Genomic DNA, 27,122 nt, shown 5'->3' on the forward strand with positions numbered 1-27,122 from the left:
TTCTGCTGAAACACAGAACAAAACGAGCACATAAAAAGTCGAACAACTTCCTTACCCATTGCTCACCAATTCGAAACAGGGCCCACAGGAAGACAAACTGGCCTTTTCTATCACTTGTCTTTGTAAAACCAGTGCACTGATTGCAAATGAGAAGACAACTCGAAGGTGACTGACATCTGGGCTGTTCACCCAGAGTGGGAAATGGGGGCTGTTGCTTAGCTCCGTCCCCATTCCTGTCTTAACGATGCGTCTATAAGATGCTGATGTTGCTGAGGAAAATATACTGCTTTGCTTAAAAAACGCTCACTTTTGGGGGCAAGGAAATCGCTATCCATTAAGAAAACAGGTTTTGGAAGAACCTCCTTTCCTCCTCTGTTTTTTAATCCTACCGCAGTAAGCGAAACAAAATGAGGAATCTCCCTACTGTTTGTATAATAGGCCCAAACAGGAACAGCAAGAGACAATTACATTTCAAGTGGCTTCTTCCATTTTCCTTTACTAAGTGAATTAGAGGCAAGCATGGCGGTGGAGAGGCTGTCATGTGGAGAGAAACATCTGGGCAGGAGGAATTAACACAATCTCCCTGCCCATTATCTTGCCTCTAGTTTTTTCACTCCTTTAGCTTCCTCCACAGATTCTAATTCTCAAATTACAATAGATTTTCAATGTCTGCCTCTTACTCCTCCCTGACTTCCAAAAGGCAAAACATCCTGTTTTCACCAAATAGAACTTTTTTTTTTTTTTTTTGGTCTCAAAAAAGTTCTGTGCTCCCCCCACTTCTTATGTAAGTAGCTTACCTATATAATCTGGGTATCAAAAAGGAGAAATAAACACATCATCTGTTATTCCGAGGCTGTCAGTTGAACCGTCTCAAGACCCGGTGTCTCGAGAGAGGTGGACTATGTCATCGCTGGTTTGAAGATTCCCCTAAAATTAATCTGCTTCTTTTCTATAAAGAGAACACTGACACATCATTTAATGACTTTTTTTTCTCATGAGTCAGATGCTTTACTTAAACATCTGTTGTACTATCGCACCATTCATCCATCCGCTTCTTAAGTCATTGTCAATTATTCCAGGAGCTACCATATCTGTGAGAACAGTATGTTCTCGTAACCGTTCACAGTGCTGTGGGCACATTAGCACATCCAAAACACGAAGACATAAGAGCTATGATTGTCTCCATTTTTCTAGAGGAGGAAATGGGGCTTACTGAGAACCAGTGAATTGTCCAGGGTCACCAAATCGATCATAGTGGCAGAGTGGAGATTCTCAGGCAGTTTGGTGGGATGTCTACATGCTGTCTTTGTGACACCACTGTCCTTCCCAACTACACAACCAGCATTTGGGTGAAACGTGTGTCTGGGTGTATTTGGAATAGTCCAGGGTTAGGCCTGTTATCATAAACAGGCCAGTGTAGTTGTAGTGCCTGTTTTCACGCTCAGAAGTTCCACTGTAGACAGTAAATGCTGTGGTGCCCTAACTAGCAGCATGGTTCTTGCTAGGCAGTCCTACTTCTGCTGATTCTAAGTATTCTCACCTGCCTCTACTAGGCAAACAGAGAAGGAAAGGCAGGAGGCTGGCTTTGGTGATGTTCTTGAGACAAGGTGGCCGGCTAACTCTGCTCATGGGCTTATTGCCGTTTATGTATCTTCTTTGGAGAAATGCCTATTCCTACTTCTCCTATTTTTAGCTGGAATGTTGTCTTTTCTTACGTTGTAATAGTTCTTCATATGTCCCATATACCGGGCCCTATCAGATATATGATCTACAAAACTGTTCTCTCATTCTGTGAGTTGACTCTTCAAGTTTCTTGATGGTAGCCTTTGAAGCCCAGTGTTTTACATTTAGATGATGATCGTCCTCTTCCACTTTAAGGACCCTGGGCCCAGGTGAATAATCTGAGATCGTCCATACTCTTTCCCTTTTACCAGCAACTGGTTAACAACCTTAATCTTTCTACAACCTACTTCTCCCTTGCCAAGGAACCTAATGTATTCACAAGTTCAGGGATCAGGGTGTGAACATACTGGAGGGGTCATTCCCTGCCCATGATCTGCAGTGGTGTTTGTTATTCTTTAGAATCAGATTCGCCTTCAGAGGTCACTCATGGATCTGAGTGAGGAGGTTCAAGTGGCAGCAGCTGGTGGTTGCAGGACACTATTTATGGAGGAGCCCAGCTCTCTCCCTCTAGTCTTCCCCACCCTTTCCCCTTGCCATGACTGTATTGCTTATAATGAAAACATACTGTATTCCAGCAAGGGCAAAAGACACCAGTGTGACAACATCGACCATCCTCAAGTGAGTATGAGGTAAAGTAGGTGTGTTCAAAAGGGAAGGAGAAGCTCCATAGCACAAAAGAGGCAGAGCCTACAAAAATGTTGGCAGGGTACGAAAACTCAGAGAGATCCGCATTTGGAGGAAAACTGAGAGAGAACAGGGTTTTTAAAGCTAAAATGTGCTGAAGCACAGGGGCCCGAGAAAAGGTAGATCTCCTGCTTGATGGAAAGAACTTCAGTTTAATAAATGAGGGAAATGAAGACTTGTCATTGAACAACTTCGTTCATCTGTATGATATCGGGCATGTCTTCCAACTAGGAGGAAGTAAGATAGAAATGGAACTCAGGAGATAACACTGCTCCAAGTGAATTGAAATTTCTATGCAAAGGCCGGTTCTAACCCATGATCCCAAAAGGACTTGCAGATGTGGTCAAAGACATGACTCAAAAACCACAGAGCTTGAGAGAGGCATCAAGGAGCTGCAGCAACGAGGTGTCCTTGAATTTGGAGTGTGTATGTGGGGGAAGCTGTGTGGTCTCCTAAGAGATGGTGTCACGACAGACTCGGGTTCAGATTTCAGTGCTTGGTCACTCTCTTGCAGGAGCTTGGGCAAGTTGCTTAACCTCGTTGGGCCTACTTTGCACCTGGAAATGGTAATGAATTTGTTAGTCACCTTTTGGGAGTATTAGAAGGCTTCATTGAAATGGTGCAAATCATCCTAGGGACTGGTAGGAAGCAAGCCTTCAATAAATGCTCACAGCAATTTCTGGTACTGAAGATAACAATGATTATTGTGGAAACCAGTAGGCTGAGGAAACTTCAGCCAGTATTTCCACAAAAGTGATGTCTGTCCTCCACCGCCCATATCACCATTGATTTCTTTGCACGACTCCTTTTCCTTAGATAGTTGTCTGTGTTTATTTATCTCCCTTTCCTCACCTTCCTCTCTCTCTTAATCCATATCAGTGTTTTGTTCTTTTAATAATAGCTTTATTGAGATATAATTCACATGCCATCAAATTCACTCTTTCAAAGTGTATAGTTCCAAATTTTTCTAGAATATTCACAATGTTGTACAACCATCACGACTAAATAATTCTAGAATATGTTCATCATCCCCAAAAGAAACTCATGCCCATTAGCAGTAACTCCTCATTCTTCCATGGAAAATGCTAATCTACTCCCTGTCTGTATGGATTTGCCTATTCTAAACATTTTACAAATGGAATCAGACAATATTTGGCCTTTTATGCCTGGCTTCTTTCATGTTGCATAATTCATTTAGCATAACTCTTTGACTTAATGGTTCTTCATTCCTGTTTATGGCTGAATCATGTTCCATCGTCTGGCTGTACTGCATCTTATTGATGCATTCACGACTTGATGGATATTTGGTTTGCTTTCCCTATTTGGCTATTGTGAATAATACCGCAATAAATATTCATGTGCAAGTTTTTGTGTGGACATAGGTTTTCTTATCTCTTAGGCACATGCTTAGGCGTAGAATTCTGGGTTTACATGGAAACTCTGTTTAACTTTTCAAGGAAGTGTCAAGCTCTTTTCCAAAGCCGTAATACTCTTTCACCTTTCTGCCAACAGTGTAGGAAGGTTTTAATTCTCCATATTCTCGCCAACACTTGTTATTGTCTTGCCTTTTTTTTTCTCTGTAATTGCCATTCTGTTGAATATAAGGCAATATTTTCAGTGTGGCTTTGCTTTGTATTTCACTACTGACTAATGATGTTGACTCTGTTTTTAGTTAACTGTTTATCACCTTGATTGCACTGAAACCAAATCAGGTTTTCAACACTGACACTGATGATTATTCCTTCCTTCTTGAAATTTCTTCCTCTCTCAACTCTAGCACTGACACTTTCCTGACTTTCCTCACCGTATCCTTGAGTTTTTTTTCCTTCCCAAACTTCAAATGTTTAAGTGTCCCAATTCTGAATTTTTATCTCTGCCCACTATTTATTTTTCCCCAACACTTATCTTTACCTGCAATTAAATTGTGTATTTATTTACTTGTATATATTGCATTACCTATTGGAATGTAGGTTTGTGGGGGGAAGGACTTTGTCTTGTTTGGTACTGGTTCCTAGAGTAGTACCTGGTTATAAATAATTTTGCATGAATAACTGTACTAGAAGAGTATAAATAGATGTTATATAAATAAGGACCCAAGATCTCCATTATTAAATAAGTTTCCCAGTTGCTAATTGAACATCATTAAATGCATTCAGTGTGGTTCTTGTCTAATACCTTAATATGCTTATGAGCCTTGTGAAATTTTACTTGACCATGAAACCTTTTTTCGTGTGAAATAATATGTCATGGCTTTTCTGAAGTATTCTTCTAACTCAAGCAGCTAAACGGCTTGAAACACTAGCAAAATTTAAATTCTAGCAAAAAATAAACCCTGGTAAAATTTTGGGAGGGCTTTGTTAAGTATAAGTTTTGCTACCACTTAGAAAGGTAAGTGGTGATCACCAAGGCTCCATATGTATTCACTAAGGACAAGTTATGTCCAAATACCGCCATGTGTGCCATTCATAGTGCTTTGTTTGTTTTGTTTTGCTGGAATACCATTCTATTGAAAGGCCATGGTAATGGTATTTGTTCACAATATTGAAGTTGTGAGCTGGCTTTATCATGATTTCCTTTCTCTGAGAAGTCCAGTGTGTTGTCAGGATCTCATGATCAGTCTGTCACATAAGAATTTATATCAAGATATCAGGCAGGGCTGAGGTCTGTGCCCTTGGGGAGAATCACCTATATGGTGAGCTGTTTGTTGTCATCAGTGTCACAGTAAATCTTAGTGGCTACCAATGATCAGGAATGACATTTCCAGGACTGGGTGATAACAGAGCTTATAGAGATAGCCCTGAATACTAAACCAAGGCAGACAAGGTAAAGAAAAGGAGACATAGGATGGGCCTGGACTCTGGAGGTTCCCCTAATATAATATTAAGTCCATAGCCGGGACTGTTTCATTAGTGCACCACAACAAGCCTATCCTTAAGGATAAGGCACAGAGGGTGACCAGAGTGCAGGAAGCCAGGGAGCTTTTAGTAATAGGAGGTCTTCCATAACCCAGTAGAACAGACAAAACAGTGAGTGACCCTGGTGCCTCTGGTCACTTTTGGCAGGAAAGAGCTCAGGAACCAGATGGATAGCCTAAACAGAGGACATTGTCACCACCTGGGAGTTTGCTTGAAATGCACATTTTGGGGGCCCCGGAGGTCTGTGTCTCACCAAGCGCAGATGCATGCTCAACTTTGAGAACTACCAGTCAAAGCAATAGAAAGAAGCTGCAGCCGCAAACTAGAACTGTACCCCCACTCCCGGAGCTTCTTAAATCTCTCCCTTACTAGCATGCGATCCAGTCCCTGGAGGTGATCTCTACTTGGTCTGAAGGGGAAAAAAATGATAATAAAAAAAGAAAATAAGATAATAGTGCTGTAGCTATGTGTATTGAGTGCTGATGATGCTTTGCACAGACTTAGCGGATTTTGTTTTGTTTTGTTTTGTTTTGTTTTGTAGATTTTATTTATTTATTTGACAGACAGAGATCACAAGTAGTCAGAGAGGCAGGCAGAGAGAAAGGAAGGGAAGCAGGCTCTGCGCTGAGCAGAGAGCCCAATGTGGGGCTCGATCCCAGAACCCTGGGATCATGACCCGAGCTGAAGGCAGAGACCTTAACCCACTGAGCCACTCAGGCTCCCCCAGACTTAGCGGATTTGAATCCTCTTAATGACCATGTAGGGTAGACACTGTTCCCATTCCTGCTGCAGCTGCGGATACAGAGATCCAGGCCCTTCTGAGGCAGGGGCCATGGACAGTAAGTGGTTGGTTAGGGTTGACAGCAGGCAGTTGGACAGCGGAGCCCTGGTGTGGAATATCTGATTATTCCACGTACAAGGAAGATGGTGGGTGGGTGGGTGGGTGGAGAGAAGAAAGGAAGAAAAGCAGGAAGCAGGGTAGAAAGGTAGGAAGGATAAAAGGAAGAAAGGAAAAGGGAAAGAATGAGAGAGGGAAGGAGAGCTTCAGGTGTGGGAAGCAAGGGTTGAGGGAAGCCTCCTTCCCAGGTGGGCTCTTGCCTTGAACTGTGACATTTTTCTGGTCTCACCTTGAAGTCACCCAGCCTGTGTCTTTCAGAATATCCAGCCCAAGCGCATCCTCCATTGCTTTCTCCTAAGGCTTTGGTCCACGGGCAGTTTGCAAATTTATGTGTTCCCCATTTATTTGTTCCCCTTGTCTCCCTACACTCATGCAGTCTTTGTAACTTAAGTATACATTTGTCCCAGTTACTGAGCAATCCGTGACTGCCTTCATCGACTGGAGAATATTCTGGCAAAAACATGTCCTTCTTTGGGGGCTGTGCACTCAGGGGCTGATGGGAAGCTTCTCTGCCTTCATTCACCTTGGACCGCCTTGTCCCTACCTCTGCTTTAATAGCATATCATTTTTCCCTTTCTTGTGCAGCGAAGCCACAGGGACACTTAATCTCACATTCTCCAGAGGCCCTTTGGAAGCTCAGAGGCTGATCTCCGTAATCAAGAAGGGGTGGGTGTGATCAGGGACTAAGTTTGATTCTTTGTCTGCCTCTCTACATTTAGGCTTTTCATTTTCACATTCCTCCCCACGGTTTGTAATAAACGCAGGAACATAGCTCAAGGGCAGGAATGAGGTTTAACTTGAGCTGCGGTACAATAGAGGCCATTTGGAAAGTAAAACTTTCAAATGGCAGTTTAGCCTTGAAGAATATACTGAATTAGATATGCGATGTGCCTTGATTCACGATCTCTGCATAATAGCATAGCTCTGTCTATTACCTGGGTGCTTTCATAGACTGGAGACACAGGCTGTTTAATAGATGGAACTCATTGAAGGAGCGTCGATGCTCATGAAGAGTGTGGGGACAAGAGCCACAAGCCCTGGGTTCCTGCATAGACACTGCACCTCTTGCGGGGCCTTGACCACTTCTGAGGGTCGATTTCCTTACATGTAAAGGGGTTCTCAGAGTAGAAGTTGCCTCATGGGATTATTCAGAGCAGTATATGAGATCAGTGCTAAGCGTAGATCTTTCTTATCACAATAAGTCAACGTTTAATAAAGGAGAACTATTTGTATTACTTTTAAATGAATTTTGCTGGAAAAACCTTAATTCTGTAACTTGGCCCACACCCTTCGCTACCGTCACTTATTTGCTCCCACACAATTCTCCCTTGGCCAAGTCTCATTTCTTGTCACTTTCAGAGTCACTGTGGTCACCTGTCACTTCACAGCACTGGCTAACTATAGCCAAGACTGACAGCGATGAATAATTCCACAGACCCCCTAAAATGTTCTGGCATTTCACTCCAATTCTCATCCATGCCACCACATCGTTCTCTCTTGTTTTAGGCCTCTCTATTCTCCATGGATTTCAGATACAGTTACTGAAGGTGAACATCCTCCTCCTCTGAAATATAATCTAGCAGGAACCAATGTGAAGTAATTGGGCTTCATGGGAGCATCACTGTCAAGTCTAGAAATATATGGGGAGATAATCACATTTCATTTTTTTTCCTCTCTCATTCATTTTCAGCATGTTCACGTCCACATTCTTCCGAGGAAGGCTGGAGACTTTCAAAGGAATGACAGCATCTATGATGAGGTGGGTCTCTTCTCTCTGATCTTATTGCGTGATCACAGGGGCTGTCGGTGTGAGGAAATCAAGCTGATGAACCAGGTATCACCTGAATCTATGGGCTTATGTGGGATTCTGCCCAATATGACTTTGGAAGTGGCAGGAGAAGCCAAGGAGCCAAGAATGTCCATGACAGGAACCAAAGACAAATGAATTATAATGATTTTTTTTTTCCAAATGAAATGTGGCAGAAACCAAGTGTCCTTGTGATTTCCTCCCTCTCATTTCCAAGGACACTAAAGATTGTGTGGAGATACAGCCCAGAGTCTCCACAGGAGAAAATCTATAGTGCTGCTGACCAATGAAAATCAAGCCAACTCATAGATTATTTTTCTAGTCAAATGCTCCATTTAATTTTAACTCAGCTTCTCTCCCCTAATAACATTTATTCAAAGTGGAACTTTGAATTATCATCCACAGAACCTAGTTGGCTTGAATGATAGGAGTGCTGCCCATGTATCATAAACATTTGAACAGCGAACTGATTTCTGGATATTTCCATTCAAAAATATAAATGTGAAACCACTTATAGAGACAAAATAGAAAGGCGATCTGCTCCTACGGTCCTCTACCTGGGGAACTTTGGGGGTCTGTTTGCACCATGTGGGGTAAATAACCTGTAATGGATATGCTGGTGTAAAATCCTAGATGGATGATTCAATTTAACTACTTATTCTAGCCAGGGAAGGGCACATATGTTCCCCCAAATGATCAGATGGCAGAGGTGCCCCCAGTGCTTGCCTGGAAAGGGTTTTGAGGCTGTTTCTGGATGAAATAAAGACAAATGCTATGATTGATTAGCTGTGTCTACCACAGGTGTCAGATAGGAAAGGGGTACCAGTCCTGCCATCTTTTTGACACTACTCTTCTAACCACTGGAGAACAGTGCTTCAAGTACATTTTAAAAAAAAAAATTTTGGTTGTTCATCGTGTGGCCCTACCCCTGTGATTATCTCCACCTGGTTTTATATTTGTAGGTTTTTTTTTTTTATTAGTGTATTAGTGTGTCTTTTTTTGTATTTGTAGTGTTTCTTTGCAGTAATTGGATATTGAAATGGCTACTTGTATTAGTGTGTATTAGTATGTCTTTTTTTTGTATTAGTGTGTCTTTTTTTGTATTTGTAGTGTTTCTTTGCAGTAATTGGATATTGAAATGGCTACCAAGACCCTAAAATAAAGAATGAGAGGTCATCAGTTAATAACGAGACTTACAATTAATTTTTCTGGGACTCACTGGTTCCTCAGAGGTGACTGGTGATCATGCTTTTGGGACAGCCCTCACTATGTTGTGCCTCCTGTGAGCTGTAATAGGCCTGTGCCGAGTGGAAATCTTCTCGTCACACCAGTAACTAGAGTACTGGCTTTTGGTTCCTAAATTCCTAAGTACTGGCTTTTGGACCAATTGCTACAAATCTCCACTCCCCAAAGATCCCATCTCTAGACATTCTGACCCAGCAGATTGTGGGGGCACATTGGAATCAGTAAGTATGGGAGCATAAGAAAGTGCCCAGGAGATTCTGATTATGGCTAGATTTGGGAATAGTCTCACAAATCTCTACTTTCTGAAAGTTCTATCCTATAATATTATAATTTGAACTTGCTTTCGTTAGATGTGGAATGTGACTTGGAGTTAGTAAGGGCTTAGTTCAAGCTGGAAGAAAATCAGAACTATGGAGTAATTATAAAGAGATGCGTTTTTTAAAAAAATATGAGTACTGATCTTATTAACATAAACTAAGGTTAATAAAATGTTGCCAAGTACAGGCTATTTTAATGAATAAATTAGCACATGATTTATATACAAGTGAATATTGCTAAAGTGTTATTAAAAGTGCTTGAAAACACTGTTTTCTTAGGCTGAACTGTCACCTTGAAATCTTATTTATATTCTAAATGCACTTGTGACAGGAGCCATGAGGCTACATTTCAGCCCAGTCTGAGACACGAAGTCCAATGCTGAGGGTGGCATGTGTCCTTTCTCCCCTCCCTTACTCTTTTGCCCTTATGTGCGTGCTCTCACAGCATCTCTAGCCCCATAGATGAGGCAACACATGTTCCTGCTTCAACCTATTTGGAGAAGCATCTCAGGAGATGGAATTACTGTAAGAGTTCTATTTTTTTTTTCAATTAACTGTTAAGTCTTGCAGTATAGACAATACCCACTAAGGGAGATTGTGGTATAAAACTATGAAGGGATTGAACTTCAGAATTAGGTTTAAATTCAAGTGCTACCTGCTAATTTTGTAACATAGGGCAAGGCATTAAAGCTCTGTGTTTTATCTTTAAAAATGGAGATAACACCCTTCAAAAGCTCGTTGTACGAAACATATGATATACTGTACCTAAAAAGCTCGTTGTGGGGATTGGTACCTACTAGGCATTTATTAATAGGTAGTGGTTCTATTCTTATTATGATCATTAATTTTGTTTTTCAAAGGACTAGCAGTTGGTGGGTAAAGGCAGAATTTATATTCAAAGCCAGGACATTGGATGCTTCCATTCAACACTCTTTTCAGGGGTCAGATTTCCAATTTTCCCTCTGCCTTTCATTACTCATTCTCAGATTCATCTTCCTCTTTGTGCAAAAATATACTTTTCCAGTTTCAGCACGTAATAAGATAATGTCTAGAAAGTGGCACAAGAAACATGAAGCATTGCACAGGCATTATTGGGACAAGACATAATGTGCATTAGACTGAGTGATCTTAATCAGAAATGATGGAGTGATGAGGGACAGCATTCTTTATGCTGATGGGAGCACTCCTTCTAGATTATGTATCTGTCCATGAAATACAGCAAACAGACTTGCTTGGAGGGTGGGGAGTGGGAACGGGGACAACAGGAGAGGGGGCTCCATAAAAAGCAATTGTGTTCCTTCTACTGTGGAAACAGAAAATGATGTGTAAAGGAGTGTCAGATTATAAATTGGCTAAGAATGTGGGGTTCTCCCTGGGCCCTGTTTGAGGAGAGAGAGTGACAAACTGGAGAAGGTTCACAGAAAGATGATTGGGATGGCAGAGTCTGGACATGTTGATCTGGGGAGTAGTGGAAGGTGGAGATATTTTGTCTGGAGAAGGGTGGACTTGCAGGGGGAAGGCAGTGACAGAGTCATTATTTCTAAATATTTGCCAGTAGGTGGGAAAAGTATTAAATGATCTGTGTGTCTTTGATGGGAAGGGGGTAGAAATCTGGGGTTTGGGGGCTAAAACGAGCCAGATATCAGCTCCATATAATAATAGATCAAATTGACAGAACTTGCTAAACACTTACAGTGCCGTGTGTGTGTGTGTGTGTGTGTGTGAGAGAGAGAGAGAGAGATTGGGGGTATGTGAGGGCTTCCTTTTCCCAGGTCCATGCAGGCACAGAGTGGATGGCCATGATTCCTCAGGAGGACTTCCACATCCAGTCCTTGGAGGGACCTCTTGGTTCTATGATTCCACTCTTTACCAATCTGGCCCATTGGATCATTCCCTTTATTTTTTGGTTAGGCAAGTTCTGTAACAACTAGTGTGAGCTGTTGCTGTAGTTGTCATCAGAATAATAGCATTTGGGTTGCTGCCTAATAGGACAAAATTTTTTATGTAGCTCATAGAAATATAAGTGTAGTTCTCCTCTGAGGTATGGGTGACCATGATCTATTGATTTTTCTCATTCTCAACCTGCTTCCTTTTCCTCCAGTTCACTGTTGCATAGGGATGGCCTACAGGCTCTGCTTGCCTCCTCATATGTATTTTATTTTTCCTGCAAAATATTTTTTAATGACTTTGAATGGGCATCTTATTCATTCTTTGGCATTATTGGTACAAGACATAATGTGCATTAGACTGAGTGATCTTAATCAGAAATGATGGAGTGATGAGGGACAGCATTCTTTATGCTGATGGGAGCACTCCTTCTAGATTCCCCCAATTCCCTGTCTCTTAGCAACGCTTGCCTCATATGTTTATGATACCCATCTGGCCACTGAAGCCATTTGAGTTTGAGATCTCTATTTCATGGACTGCACCTTTTCTCTTTACCTATCAAATGTCACCACTCCACAGGATTGTCTGTCTCCTCTACTGTGTATGTCACTTCCCTGTAACTTCCATTTTACCTCCTTGGTTCCTCACATATAGCACTATGGCCCTAGGTAAGTTCTTTAACTTCAGTATACCCTGCCTACCTCTCCAGTTCTTGTTCATTTCATTCTCCCTCACTGCTTGCTTTTGTCAAGTACATAATTCTTGTTCCCACCTCAGGGCCTTGGCACTCATGTTTCCTTTTCTTGTAACCTCCACTGGCTTCCTGTCTTCATCCACATCTCAGCTCAAATATCAGCTCCTTGAAGGGTTCTTTTCATGGATTCCCCCAGCCCATCTGAGATAACTAATCTCTTATCTTCTCCACAATAATTCTATCATATTACTATATTTATTTCCTTCTTAATACTGACCACGCTTGAAATAATTTTTTAGCTTAGTAATCAGTGCCTGTGTTCCCACTATGCTGTAGAGTCTTGGGAATAGGGACCTAATCGGGCAGAGGAGGTCTCCAAGAAATATTTGTTGAATGAATGAGTACATGAGGGAATGAGGCATTGAACTAGAAGAACTTGACATTCTCTACTAGTCCTAACATAATTTAAAGGGAGAGAACATCTTGCTTTTCAGGGGGTCAATTTATTAACTTGGACCTACATTGGGTGAGATTCTGACATGGTGATGTCAGCCATCTGAGGCTAATTTAATGGAGAATTTATGGAACAGAATCTGCTGGTCAGAAATCCGTGTGCACACAGTTCCAGATTGCCGCATGTCAGAAGGACAGCAAAGTAATTATAAACCTTGTCTGATGGCTAAGGAAGTCTGGGAGGCACGTGTCAACATTGATAAGTCATTTGCCTCCCCCAAAATCTAGACTCACATGTCTGCAACAAATACAGATGGGGGATTTGCTGAAAGCAGCCTCCAGAATTCTCTTCCTTTCATTTCAATCTGGATTGTCCTATCTGGTGTTATCTTTATTAGCTCTTCCTCGAGCTTTCTGTCCTGTATGTGTCTTTGTGCATTTTGATCACTAATTTATCTTCCTCATATCAGAGAATGAGTCTCCTTTTTCTCTCTCAAAAATGAGTTCACACTCCACCCTTTTCAAGGAAAAATCTCTTATAAAGTCCTTTTGGTAATGTTTTCCATGAAGATCTTATTTGTCCATTGTTCTCAAACCCTTTCTATATCCATGCTCTTTAAACTTCCATGAATTATGTGAGGCCTTCTCTGAACTCAGTGGGCCCTCCATTATCTTGACAAGTTGATGAAGATTATGATAATGACATAAATGGGTCCTTGGTTAAAAGAGAACATACAGCTAATGTGGGGGAGGGAAACACCCATTGCCTAATGCCATGGTACATCATCTCATTAACTCAGTAAGGCTTAACCTAGCTGTGTGTCCCAAATAAGCAAGTCTCATAACTGTATTAGACAATTCATCAAATGTTTATGGGTGACATTGAATGGTTGTGATTGTGCACTGTATATAAAACCCATTACTGACGAAGGAAGTGACTATTATTAAAGCAAATGGGAATAGCAATCAGCAATTGGACAATTCAACCATGAATTTCATAGACAGAGCAACTGTGGGTTCAAGCATGTCATGGGAAACAATTGCTTGGCTTAACACAATGCATGAACAAAATCAATTTGCTAAAATGCAGGTCATTTGGCCCTGAGGGCTGGAGAAAACTATTATATTGCTGATAATATTTATTGTTGAACTTGGATCTCTTTCACACACCATTTGACAATGGGCTCAAAGTCCATGGGTCCCCAGTTGACTCCAAAAGGGAAGGAATGTTTCAATGAGACAGTTAATTAGCTTCTTCCCCCCCTTTTGAGTTCAATGATATCTTCATACTGAGTAATGCATTTTTTACTGTTTGAGAATTTTGGAATGAAAACTTGGTTACCTCTTGTTAAGAATAAAACAGAAACTAACATGGAGGACATTGGGAAATGGGGAGGAGAAGGGAGTTGGGGGAAATTGGAGGGGGAGACAAACCATGAGAGACTGTGGACTCTGAGAAACAAACTCAGGGTTTTGGAGGGGAGGAGGTTCGGGGTTGGGTGAGCCTGACGGTGGATATTAAAGAGGACACATATTGCATGGAGCACTGGGTGAGGTGCACAAACAATGAATTTTGGAACACATGCAGACACAAAATTAATTTTTAAAAAAGCTTAAAAATAATAAAACAGAAACTGTGGGTTCTTCTAAATTCATGAGAACTTTCAAATTTTTCTTAAAAGAATTTTAATTGCAGCATAGTTAACATATAATATTACATTAATTTTAGGTGTATAACCTAGCAACTTGAAAATCATATACATTATGAGATGCTTGCCATAGGAAGTGTAATTATCATCTGTCACCATACAAAGTTATAATGTTATGAGAACTTCTACCTCAAAAATCTGGATATTGTATAACCAATAAAAAATATATAGTTAGTGGTAATTTAATTATCTTTGACATCAAATTCTCCCTGTGTGGATCTCTGAATATTCTTTGCTTATCTGTTTTAAGTATAAGAGAATTGGGTAGACATCTGGTTTACCCTTTCCTAGCTCAGATTATTACTCAGATGTCTCTGTCCCTTGGAGAGAGGAACACAAGGTTAGCAAAGAAGCATTTACCTGGTTAAAAATTATTTCTGCCCATTTTTTCCTAGTAGAAATAAGAATTCAGGGAGTATACAAGTCATGTTAGTTACTTTTGACTCTACACATAGGAAATGTTGAGAAGCATGCAGTGTTATAATGGTGGGCTGGGGACCTCCAGGGATAATCCTGTAGTCACTGGATACAAAAGGAAAAACACTGAAGGAAGGCAGAAGAGTGGCTGGTGATGAGAAGGACAGGTATCTGTCCTTGAGGATGTACCTCAAGGCAAAGGATGACACCACTATGATTTTTCTTGAAATAGGCCTTGACAACCTCCACAGTATACCAGTCTTGTCAGAACTGCTCTCCTCTCTCATTTGAATGTGTTTAATTGCATATTAATAAACAATAAGCAGCAAAAAGTTAGTCAAATGTCATTCTATCCATCATACCAAAGTAAGACCATTCCATGTTTTCTGAATACAGCTTTATTGCCCAGAGTCTTTTCTGCCTTCCCCAGTGAATCCTGTCTCCAAACAGACCTATCCCAGCAGAAATCAATAAAATCACGCTAGATAAGATGCTTTAAGAAGTCTTCGTTGCTGAGATCTTTCTGTCGCAGTTGTATTTTTAGTAATACAGTGACTACTGCAATCAAACGTCAACTAACATCAGTAAATAGAGATTGGACCATTTGTGTATTTTTCCATTTTAAAATTAAGTTTATATTCAAGGCTCTTGACAAACTATAACAGTCACTTCATAAGAGTGTTGAAAAATATTCAGTAACTTAGGAGCCTGTGACCCGCTAAAAAAAAACTATCAATATCACACATAAGAATTTTTTCTAAATCTATTTTGCTTGAGAGTTTTGAGAGAATAGGGATTACTGGAAGAAAAAAAATATGTGCAGAAGTGGATAAGTACAGCAAGAAGGAAAGAAATATGATTAAGCATTGACACTTTTCTGTCAATATAAATTATAATGGCCTTAGGGCTCCTGGGATGGCTCATTAAGGAGTCCAACTCTTCATCTCAGCTCTGGTCTTGATCTCACAGTCATGAGTTCAAGCCCAATGCTGGGCTCCATGCTTAGCATGGAGCCTACTTAAAAAAAATTATAATGACCTCAAAGAAAAAATTCCCTAAACATTTGACTTGATCTCTGTTTTAAGGACGAAAAGCCAAATAAGCAAGAATTAAGGGTGAAAGAAAGAATAAAGATGAATAAAATTTTTAAGCCGCAAAGCACTTGATTTTTTTTTTTCTTTTTGCTTTTCAATTATCAACTGCCAAATTTTTTGGATAAAAGAATGATATACCTAATTAAAATAGTCTTTATGAATAAGTCTTATTACCCATTAGCTTTGAGCAGGACCTATTCTTTGGATCTATCTTGTGTTACATGCCAGTGGAGAAGAGTAGATCTCCAAGTTACCTGCTTCAGAAAAGGTATTTAGGGCTCAAGAAACATAGCCTGGTCTTTGGAATCCTAGCTCAGGTGCCCACAGTATGGCTATACTAATGTCACCCACAATATGACTATACTGATGTCTCTGTCAGGTGATATCTCTCACAATGTTCTGTTCTGTACTTCCCATACTGTGTGTTAGAGCAGCATTGCAAAACAGAATTTAATGTGAGTTACACATGAATTTAAAAATGTTTCAATAGCCACATTAAAACAAGTGAAAAGAAATCGGTGAAAATAATTTAGTGATATCTTTTTTAACCCAGTATAACCAAAAGGTTATCATTTAATCATGTAATTGATACAAAATATATTTTTTTAAGAGAGAGAGAGTAGGAGAGAGAGAGAATTTTAAGCATGCTGGGCCTGGAGTCTAACTCAGGGCTCTATCTCACAATCAAGGATCACAGTTGAGATCATGACCTGAGCCAGAACCAAGAGTTGGATGCTTAACCAACTAAGCCACCCAGGTGCCCCAATACAAAGCATTATTAATGAGATATTTGCATCCTCTTTTTGTATAAGTCCTTGAAATTCAATATGTATTTCATATTTCAAACACATCTCAATTTAGACTAGCTACATATGGCTAGTGGCTAACAAATTGGAAAGTACAATTTCAGGCTTGATTAAATCCAAACAACTACATTAGTTTTCATAAAGTGTAATTTTAATGCAAAACCTCTTACTTTTTTCACCCCACCTTTCCATATCCAGATGATAATAATTTATTTTTCCTGGTCCTTAAAACCATAAGATAACACAAGATATATGTCATCAAAAAGTTGAGTTAGGGCCTATCATCCTTAATCAAATGCTTTATGTACGTGTAACAATGAAATGACCTCGGAGATGACCAGTTGGATTCCTCTACACAGTCTATTTTCATTTTTCTTCTAATTTATCTTTCTTCTACTAATTTCACCAGGGGTTGACAAGATAATCCATGAATTTTGGAAGATAGAGGAGCCACTGTTTTGATCATTGTTTCTTTGGACCATTGCTTCTCTATGAGTAGCATAATCAATCATTATTCAGGTGGCCAATCTTTCTTCCAGTTTTGAAAAGAAGCCCATTAAGTGTACTTTTTAAAAAAGTTTTAGGGGCACCTGGGTAGGTCAGTGGGTTGAGGCCTCTGCCTTCTGCTCAGGTCATGATCCCAGAATCCCAGAGCCCACATCGGGCTCTCTGCTCAGCAGGGATCCTGGTTCCTCCTCTCTCTATGCCTGCTTCTCTGCCTATTTATGATCTCCGTCTGTCAAATAAATAAAAATATTTAAAAAAAAAAAAAAGTTTTATTTATTTCAGTAATCTCCACCCAAAGTGGGGCCTGAACTCATGAATCCAAGATCAGGAGTCACATGCTCTACCGACTGAGCCAGCTGAGCCAGCTGCCCCCCCTGCCCCCAGCCATTAAATGTACTTTTATGGCAATATCAGGACTTAAGGTTGGGCCTCCAGATCCAGACTGGTTGTTTCATGCCTCAGTTTCCTCATATGTAAAATGGGGATTATGATGGGACTGCTGGAAGAGTAAAATAAATTACTGCATATAAAGCCCTTGAACAATGCCTGATGCAGTGTTAATGCTTAATAAATGTTAGCTGTTATTTGTGTAATTATTAACACTATTATTACTACCATATTATTATCAGAGAGTATTATAAAGAGTTAGTGGGGACGAGTGAGAAGTTGGAAGCTGAACTAGGTGACTGTCCAGAGGACCCCTTCTCTGGAGACCCAGGAGGTATTCCAAATCCAAGAGACCCATCAAGGCGAGATTGTAAAGGTACAGTGTCATTACGATTATCATGCCCGTCTTGGGCCAACAAACTTCAGAGAAACAGCAGCTCAATAATTTGTGACCACTTTAAACTTTTAAGTCACCACAAGTGTGTAGCCCACACTGTCCAGACCTGCAAACATTTCCATTGACAGAATCTCTTCTGGAAAGAAGAAATTTTGATTTATAATTTTATTCCAAGACTTTCAGATTGCTTTACCTTACTGGCAAGCAGCTCTTTCAGAGATTGTTATGACCCCCTGATTTATAGGAGCCAAATTGAGAGATGCCAGATTTTCTTTCTAATCAAGAAAATCTAGAATAGGTTCCTAAACCTACGTAGGTCTAAATTCTGTGCACTGGCTCAATACGGTGGTTTATTACTTCTTTAGTGTTGAACTTGCTATTTGAATCTCATTATTTTTTATGTTTCCAGTATTTGAAATGAGGGACAGGGGAGATTTGCTACTGGGATTAAATAATAGGTGAGTAGTAATAAACAGTTCTTAATTTTGTTTCCTAGAGAGAAAACTAATGAAAACTACTAATAGAATAAAAATATTATTGTCATTTACTGAGAGTCCACAATGGGCTGGACTCTGTGTTAGGTTCTGTACATACATTTCTTAAATTTTCTTAAACCTTGTGAGGTCAATATCATTAATACCATTCAGCTGAAGCTACACCTCCCAGCAAGGGTGTGTTTGTCTCAAGACATTATAACTAGTTCATGACAAAACTTGTCTATACCACAGTCCATCTGACTACAAAACCTTTGGTCTGAGGCAAATATAATCCTTCATTTTTATGGAAAACCCAAAGATAGTGAGATGAGTGATTTCTCGAGATAATATGACCTCCAGTGCTAAATCTCAGATAGTTTCAAGGTCTCTGTTTGGCCTTAGAGACATTCGCTCACGCCCACATATCCTAGATTTCCAAGAAACCCATAGGTCCTGGACACACCACCTCTAATTAAGCACATAAAACTTAGAGTGTAGGAAATTGGCATTTTCCAAAGTTAGATATGTTCTCTGCTTTTCACATATGACCCACTAGTCCCCAGCTAGATACTTTATTATAACTCCTTTTTATAGTTTTTGTTTTTGTTTTTGTTTTTTAAACACAAGGAAGTCATCAACACACTCTAGCCAAGCTTCTACAATTCCCAAGGTCATCCTTTCTGATCTGGTTTTGTGCACTGAACCTCTTAAATACTTTTGCATGCTTTATAGTGTATTCATGGCATGATAACAAACTAAAATATTTAAAAGGAAATTGCTGCCTTTTTCTTCCTCAAAAAGAAACAGTCCTGGCTTACAACTCTCGGTGGACCATAAATATCTTCTAGGCCAGCTGTACCAGTACCTGTTGGAAATCCTTCTTATATTAACTGTAACTAAGGAACTTATAGAATATTCCCTTTTCCCTGAAATGAAACCTTGTTTCTGCACCATCTTTTTCCTTTAAAAGAATTTTGGTTCTTTTTAGATAACTCTTCAGAGATTTTGAAGAGGAATGTGCACAGTTGGGTCAGATCCATGTATGAACCTTCAACTAGGTTCTTCAGTAATCTTGGCCACATTAGTTGTTACGAAGACTGAAGCTGACTTTACTTTTAGCTATCTGAAATAAGCAACCATACTTGTTTTCTTAAGCCGTTTTCCATCCACATGATGGGTCTACCATTTACCTTCCTTCCCTGGGGCACTGGTGTAGTTTCTTTGTTCAGGTCTCATCTCGAAATCAAGAGCATGAGGAGCTTGGGGGATTTTATGTATTAGTGATCCAGTATATAGCTGCATTCAACTTATTAAGGAAAAAGTTAGGGATGATATTCTCAAATACAGAGGGGAATTATGGTGTGGTTATGACTTCAGCATGCTGATGAGGTCTTGCATCCAATAAAGTACAGGATAGGGCAGTGAGTACATTTACTTTCTAGAATAGGAAAACTGAGGCACAGAGAAACCTAGTAACATTTTCAAGGTCACACACACATACACACACATAGAGAGTAAAACAGGCAGAGGATTCATACTGCTCAGTTCTCTTTCACTCCATTGCCTCTGTGAACTCCCAGAAGTGTTTTAATCACCTTTGTCTTTCCTACTTCTTCACACCCGATAAATCCCGCTACCTGATGGAGTAGGTTCTTGAAAAATGTTTGCTGAACTGAATCTGCTACTCCCCTGACCCTCTGAATTCAGAGACTAGCTCTCTCATTTCTCAGCTCTGTGGCTTTTCTTTATCAGCTGCAAATTCCTCTGTTAGTTTTGGGGGTACTACCTTCCTTCCTGTCAAAATCTCTCCTCAGGAAAGAAACTGAATCTTCATTGTAACAAAGTAATTCACATTGTTCCCTTCCCAGAGATGACAAAGTATTTTATAAACTAACAAAACCTGTTGGGAAAATAGCAGGATTTTGAAGCTGGAATATCAGACCTTAGTCTAGAGGTATGTGGGACTTTGTTGTTAACTCCAGAATCCAATCACAAAGCCCAGCTCTGGACCTTGTACTCATTTCTGGAATCTACATGTAATTAGTTTGAAAATTGGATCCTGAGACCTGAGAGCCCCACCAGCACTCTCTTAGATAAGTCAATCCAAGATAGAATAATCCTCATGCACCTTCATATTATGGAATTGTGTCAATACCCTGCCAAGAAAATAATAGATATTTCTCTCTTATTCCACTGTAGGCTCAAAAATACTGTTATCTGTATCATAGTTTCCAAATTACCTCAGAGTATGTGTCTATAAAACTTGTATAACTGACCTATTTCATTTTAGAAAATTCATGCCTGGGAAATAATTTAAATGTCAAATAATAGAGGGATATATTTTAATTGTATGTATTCACATATGTGGATGAGTGCTTTAAAATAATTTTGATGATGTAAAACATTGAGATTATAATATTGAATGAAAATAGTGGCATGTAAATCAAGAATAGAATAGAAACATATACTTCTGGTAATTAAAAGGTATTGTGGCTGGGTAACAGAATCGTAGGTCTGTTCCGTTTCTTTCTTCATACCCTTTGGCATTTTTCCCAAACTTTATATAGTGAACATTCAAAATTCTGTAACTTAAATAAAATATTAGGTGTAGTTTTTTTATAAGCAGACTTTGTGTTCTTTTAGACTCATTGACAAAGACCAACAGTTATGGGGGGCTGGCTGGTGAAAGAGACTTAAATTTTGGTGAATCCTTCATGAGAGATACTCGTATGTGACTGATCACTTGAGCAGCAATACCCAGAGAAAGGGCCTTTGTTAGTAAAAAATACTATTTAGGATCACATTTCCCTGAGTTCCCACCCAGAGAGTTGCAGGAAAGGATACATTAGATATAATGCTCCAAAGCCTCCTGCTCCCTAGTCACTTTGTCTTGTCTCAGGTTTCTTCTCCATCACCAAGTCATCTCCTACCATTTCTGAGGTCCGTGAGTGGGCCATAATTAATTTCACAGTTACCAACTTGACTATACGAGAATGAAATACACTTTAATCCCAAATTTGGATTTAATTTGTGGCCCTGAGAACAGACCATTTCATCAGCCCAGGGCCAGGTTTTGCTCAGCAAATTCAGCACTGTCTCAGTGAGTTCAAACCTATAATTCAGCCCTATTCTGGTTTACAGCCTCTCAGTTCAGCATTCTGCTCTCTGGGACCACTGTCAGCCACATGTCATTTGGGGAGGGCAGGGGTTATGCAGTTCTTGGCTGTTATTTCTTTGGCGTCTGGTGTCTAAGTAATTTGCCTTTCCTGGTCCTTGGGTGTATCCTTGGTCCATGCCGATACCCATAAGCAGGGCAGTTGTCCACTGAGGGTTGGTGATCATGGTTTCCTGCCTCCCTGAGGTGTCCATGGTCCTGAAAAAGCCTCTGCATACAGCACATGAAGAGCACTGACTCTGTGCCCTTTGCCACCTTTTCAGCATTCTTCTCATGGGCACAGGAAAGTTCTTCTTTTCTTCCTGCAGGAGACTTAGGACTCCCTGGTAGACACTCATGTTGTTGATACAACACTTCATCATTTTCTTTGCAGAGAAATGTGCTACCAGAGTTGATGATGAGAAGAGCAGAGTGCAGCTACACTCTGTCTTGGAGTCCCAACCCAAAGGGGAGGTTTCCGGCAAGTCACTTGTGGAAGGCAGAATGACTGCCTCCTAAGGGTGTCCGTGGCTTGATCTCCAGAACCTGTAAACATGTTACGTGGCAAAGAATTAAGGTAGTAGATAGAATTAAAGTGGCTGCTAGCTGGTTTTAAAAGAGGAAGATTATCCTGAATTTTCCTGAGTAGACCCAGTATAATCACAAGAGTCCTTACACATAGACAAGGGAGGCAGAAGAGTCAGTGTCAAAGTGATGCAGCCAGAGAAAGACTCAATTGGTCATCGCTGGCTTCAAAGGTCAAAGTGGGCCATGAAGCAAGGAATGCAGCCGGTATCTAGAGGATGGAAAAGGCGAGAAAACAAATTTTTCCCCTTGGCCTCCCAGAAAAGAATGCAGACCTGCTGACCTCTTGATTTTTGCCTGTTGAGAGCTGCCTTGGACCTCTGACTTCCAGAACTATAAGATAGTAAACCCATGTTGTTTAAAGCCACCAAGTTTGTGGAAATCTGTTACAGTACAAATATCAAATTAATGTATCTTCAAATCTCAGGATTCAGCCTGGGGTTTGGAAGAAGGGCAAGGGAAGAGCCTGTTGCCCTAGGTTGTGCTTCTGAGCTTTCTCTCTCATTCTGTCTCTCTGTCTCTCAGTTGCTTTCTCTCTCTTAAGTTCTGTCTCTTCTCCAGTTTGAAAAATCTTTTTTTCAAGTCCAAGGATAGGCAGGTAGAGCTATGCAGGCTCCTTATCCCTGCACGAATCATTTCTCTCTCACGCTGGGCCATGCCTTTTGCACTTAGAAGTCATGTTGGTGAGTGCAGGAGACTAGTGCTTAGCAGTAGTTATACTTCCAGTTAGCCAGAAGAGAGGATCAAGAGGGAAATGGCACACCGGTGATTACTTTGAAAGAGTAGCCTGCCTTATGTGGATAAGAAATGAGCCACAGTAACCACACAGTAGAAACCACTGAGTCCCATGGGGCAGTCCACTATGATGAAGGGTATTACAGGTTCGGGGAAGTGACCACCTTCCTTCTCTCCATAGAGGTTCACGTCCTGGCTCTATTGCTAATGAGACCTTGGTCATTTCCCTGCGTCTGGGGCTCAGTTTCCCTTTCCTCAAACTGAGAGGCATTCATCTCATCTCAGTCACCTCTAAGCACACGTTCAGCTCTGATACTTTGTGATTCTATGGCACTAACTAGTTCAATTGAGAAAGAACCACTTACCCTGAGGACTCCCTCCCTTTGATTTCTGCATGGAGGCCACATTAGCATAGCAGAAAGGATATTGACACTGCAGTTGACTTTTAAAATTCACCGAGAAGGGGAGATAAAATGAAAACACACCAGATGGAATGTGAGCTCCCTACTATTTTCAAAACTTAGATATTTCCACTAAATGTTGGCACAAACTTAAAATTAAATATCATGGTGAATGCTATTTACAGTCTTCAAAGCGACAACAATAGTCCCTTTACAAAGGGAGGGCTATGAAAAGGTTGATTCTATCACTTTAGGAATTTTATTTTATGGAAATATTAAGGAAATAATTAGCTGGATACAAAAATAACAGGGAGGGGAGGTCATGCAGACAATTGAGACACAGTAGGATTCCACCACTGACTGACTGGGGCCTCCAGGAACTGAGTCCTGAGAAGCACTGTGAATTTGGCTCTTCATCTCATGAAGATGCACTAAATAAATTTTCCCTGTCTTTAATTTTTAGGGATCCTCCATGCTGGGCTTCTCTTTTTAAATTATTATTATTATGTTATGTTAGTCATCATGCAGTACATCATTAGTTTTTGATGTAGTGTTCCGTGATTCATTGTTTACGTATAGCACCCAGTGCTCCATGCAATACATGCCTCCTTAATACCCATCACTGGGCTCACCCATCCTCCCTTCCTCCTTCTCTCTACAACCCTCAGTTTATTTCCCAGAGTCCATAGACTCTCATGGTTGATGCTGTGGTTCTAGATCTATTTGGGGTACAACCCCTTTGAGAGTCCTGCTGAAAGCTGGAAACTCCCTAGCTAGGATAAATTCTAAATATTTGCACAGACATTGTAAAGATTTATATATTTTTTTATAAACATATATTTTTATCCCCAGGGGTACAGGTCTGTGAATCACCAGGTTTACACACTTCACAGCACTCACCAAAGCACATACCCTCCCCAATGTCCATAATCCCACCCCCTTCTCCCAAACCCCCTCCCCCCAGCAACCCTCAGTTTGTTTTGTGAGATTAAGAGTCACTTATGGTTTGTCTCCCTCCCAATTCCATCTTGTTTCATTTATTCTTCTCCTACCCATTTAAGCCCCCATGTTGTATCACCACTTCCTCATATCAGGGAGATCACATGATAGTTGTCTTTCTCTGCTTGACTTATTTCACTAAGCATGATATGCTCTAGTTCCATCCATGTTGTCGCAAATGGCAAGATTTCATTTCTTAAAGATTTACATTTAATGTTACAATTTTTTTTTTTAAATCCTGGGTTAAGAATACCCAACTTGAAGTAGAGAAGAATGTTCTCAACATCTAGGAAATTAGGGGCCCCTGGGTCACTCAGTCGATTGAGTGTTCAGCTCTTGGTTTTGGTTCTGGTCATGATCTCAGGCTCTTGGGATTGAGCCCTGCATCAAGCAGTGTGGAGTCTGCTTAAGTTTCTGTCTCCCCCTACTCCTCCCTCCCACTTGTTCATTCACTCTCTCTTATTCATTTAAAAGAAATCTTTTTAGAGTCCATAGTCTCTCATGATTCACCTCCCCCTCTGAAAAACAACTGAGGGGTTTGAAGTGGCGGGGGGGGTGGTGGGAGGCTGGGGTACCAGGTGGTGGGTATAATAGAGGGCACAGATTACATGGAGCACTGGGTGTGGTAAAAAATAATGAATACTGTTTTTTTTAAAATAAATAATTTAATTAAAAAAAGAAATCTTTTTAAAAATTCAGTAAATTAGAAAAAATGATTTTGTGCAAGAAGTTTTATACACACATCTGCATGTATGTACACAGGCATATACATGGTCACACATAATCAAGGATTTGAGGCTCACTGTGTCCACTCAAGACCCAGCTGTCTCTATGTGAGAGGATTTGACTGTTGAGTTATTCTCTCATAGAGCAAATGTCAGAATATGGAAGGTGGAGGAGAGGGTCTTTTGAAAAGGAAATATTCACTGGACCTATGGCAGTGAGCTTCTTCGGGGAGCCCCAAATTGCACACATCTGATGGTTGACTCTCTCAGATTTCCTTTAATTAAAAGTCCAGTCCCAGAGTCAAGTAGTAGCTTTCTAAAAAACAGGACATACAATTTTCCACAAAAGATTAGGACTTGCACTTTTATTTGTTAATTGACTTGATTTCTGATGTGTGATGATTATGTAACACCAAAGTACAGAAAACAATTATCTTGAAATTTACCAATCATAAATTTTTTTGAAGTGTTAAGTAGTCTTTAAATAATTTGTAAAAATAGGAATTTGTTTGTCCTTCTGTCAGTGGAGGAAGTTACATATTCGGTCTTTATATTCTCTAATATGCTCTACCTGATTATTTTTTAAGTGCTAGATGACTCAGGCTGTGGCTCTATAATATCAAAAAGATAGTTTGAAATTCAAAATTTTTGAAGAATCATGGAGCCAGTTGATTTCAAAGTAGTTGAAAAAGGTGATTTTCTGAAAAGAAAATCTGTTCACAGCTGCTCTCATTTTTTCAACTTCAGTTAACGTTTTATATGCAGTGGCCTCATTCATCCTGCACGCATTCACAAAAGGCGTACTCCTTGGGAGACTCTAGGACAGGTTGATCCAGACATTTGAATTCAGCTGATGCATTGCTCAAACTTAATGCATCTCAAAAGAAAATGCGTCCCCTTCTCCCATAAAATATCTCCCTCTTCTAGCCATTCATACTGTTGGCATCCGCCTTCTGGACAAGCCCAGCTAGAAAATCTGGTTCATTTCCAGCTCATTCCTTTTTTTTTTTTTTTTTTAAGATTTTATTTATTTATTTGACAGAGATCAAAAGTAGGCAGAGAGGCAGGCAGAGAGAGAAGAGGAAGCAGGCTCCCTGCTGAGCAGAGAGCCCAATCCAGGGCTCCATCCCAGGACCATGATCCCAGGATCATGACCTGAGCTGAAGGCAGAGACTTTAACCCGCGGAGCCACCAGGCGCCCCTCATTTCCAGCTCATTCTTGAAGTCTATCCCCTATATACTGTTGTTCATCATGTTCTATTAACTTTTCCTGCCTAACACCTCTTATAGTTATTCTTATTCTTGGGTAGGCAGAATTCCTGGGATTCTCCTATCCAGAAGTTTTCTGGGGGCTTTCTCAGAGCTTTCAAATCATGTCTTCAGTGTACCTCTCTCTTGATTTTGGGTGAAATTAGAAGAAATCTCATAATTCTGTCAACTAATTTTTCTTCAATCTCTTTCTGAAGATTGGGCTGGAAGGTTTTGTTTTGCTTTTTCTTAAGATTTGATTGTTTATTTTAGAGAGAAAGAGAGAGAGTGAGTAGGAGTTGGGGGGGGGGAAGATAGAGGAACAAAGAATCTTAAGTAGACTCCATGCTGAGCAGGGAGGCTGATATGGGGCTTGATCTCACAACCCTGAGATCATGACCCTTGAGCTGAAATCTAGAGTCAGATGCTTAACTGACTGCCCCACCCAGGCGCACCAGGGTCAGAGATTTTAATGCAACTCCAAATCACACCAAAATTATCTTCTATGTGTTTCTTTCTCTTCCTCCCTCCCATTTATTTCTACTTTCCTTTTTCCTACCAGCTACTTTTGAATCTTATGACATGGGTTTATACTTGATTCCCAATTTAGGGGTCTGTTAAATTTGCCCTAGATTTCATCATTATTTTGTGGCCGTTATTATTAATTTTATTAGTTGTTGGGGAATATTCCTTCTGAATTCTGTCACCAATATAATGATGAAGCAGAATTATTTGTATCATTTCTTTCCTGTCCTCATTCTTTTCCTCTTTCTTCAAACCCTCACCTGCTGGTACCTTTTGGACTTTGTTCCAGCCATTCCCACTTATTCCACATGAACTGGCAGATTACTTTTCCCTAAATTCAAATCCTGGCTTCCCAGTGTTTGGACAAGTCCAAA

At 40.3% G+C, this 27,122-nt stretch overlaps 1 protein-coding gene across 11 annotated transcripts in view; it reads left to right on the forward strand.

Moving 5' to 3' along the window:
- FHIT (fragile histidine triad diadenosine triphosphatase) overlaps positions 1 to 27,122 on the forward strand; it is a 1,429,687-nt gene that overhangs the window by 1,236,442 nt on the left and 166,123 nt on the right. For all 11 annotated transcript variants that reach the window (XM_082727539.1, XM_082727542.1, XM_082727540.1 and 8 more), the window contains one exon: positions 7,871 to 7,939. In XM_082727539.1, coding sequence (XP_082583665.1) covers positions 7,871 to 7,939 — 69 coding nt within the window. The remainder of the gene's footprint in view (positions 1 to 7,870; positions 7,940 to 27,122) is intronic.

The sequence above is a fragment of the Mustela nivalis genome, assembly GCF_964662115.1.
Source record: "Mustela nivalis genome assembly, chromosome: 1".
NCBI classification, from domain to species: Eukaryota; Metazoa; Chordata; class Mammalia; order Carnivora; family Mustelidae; genus Mustela; species Mustela nivalis.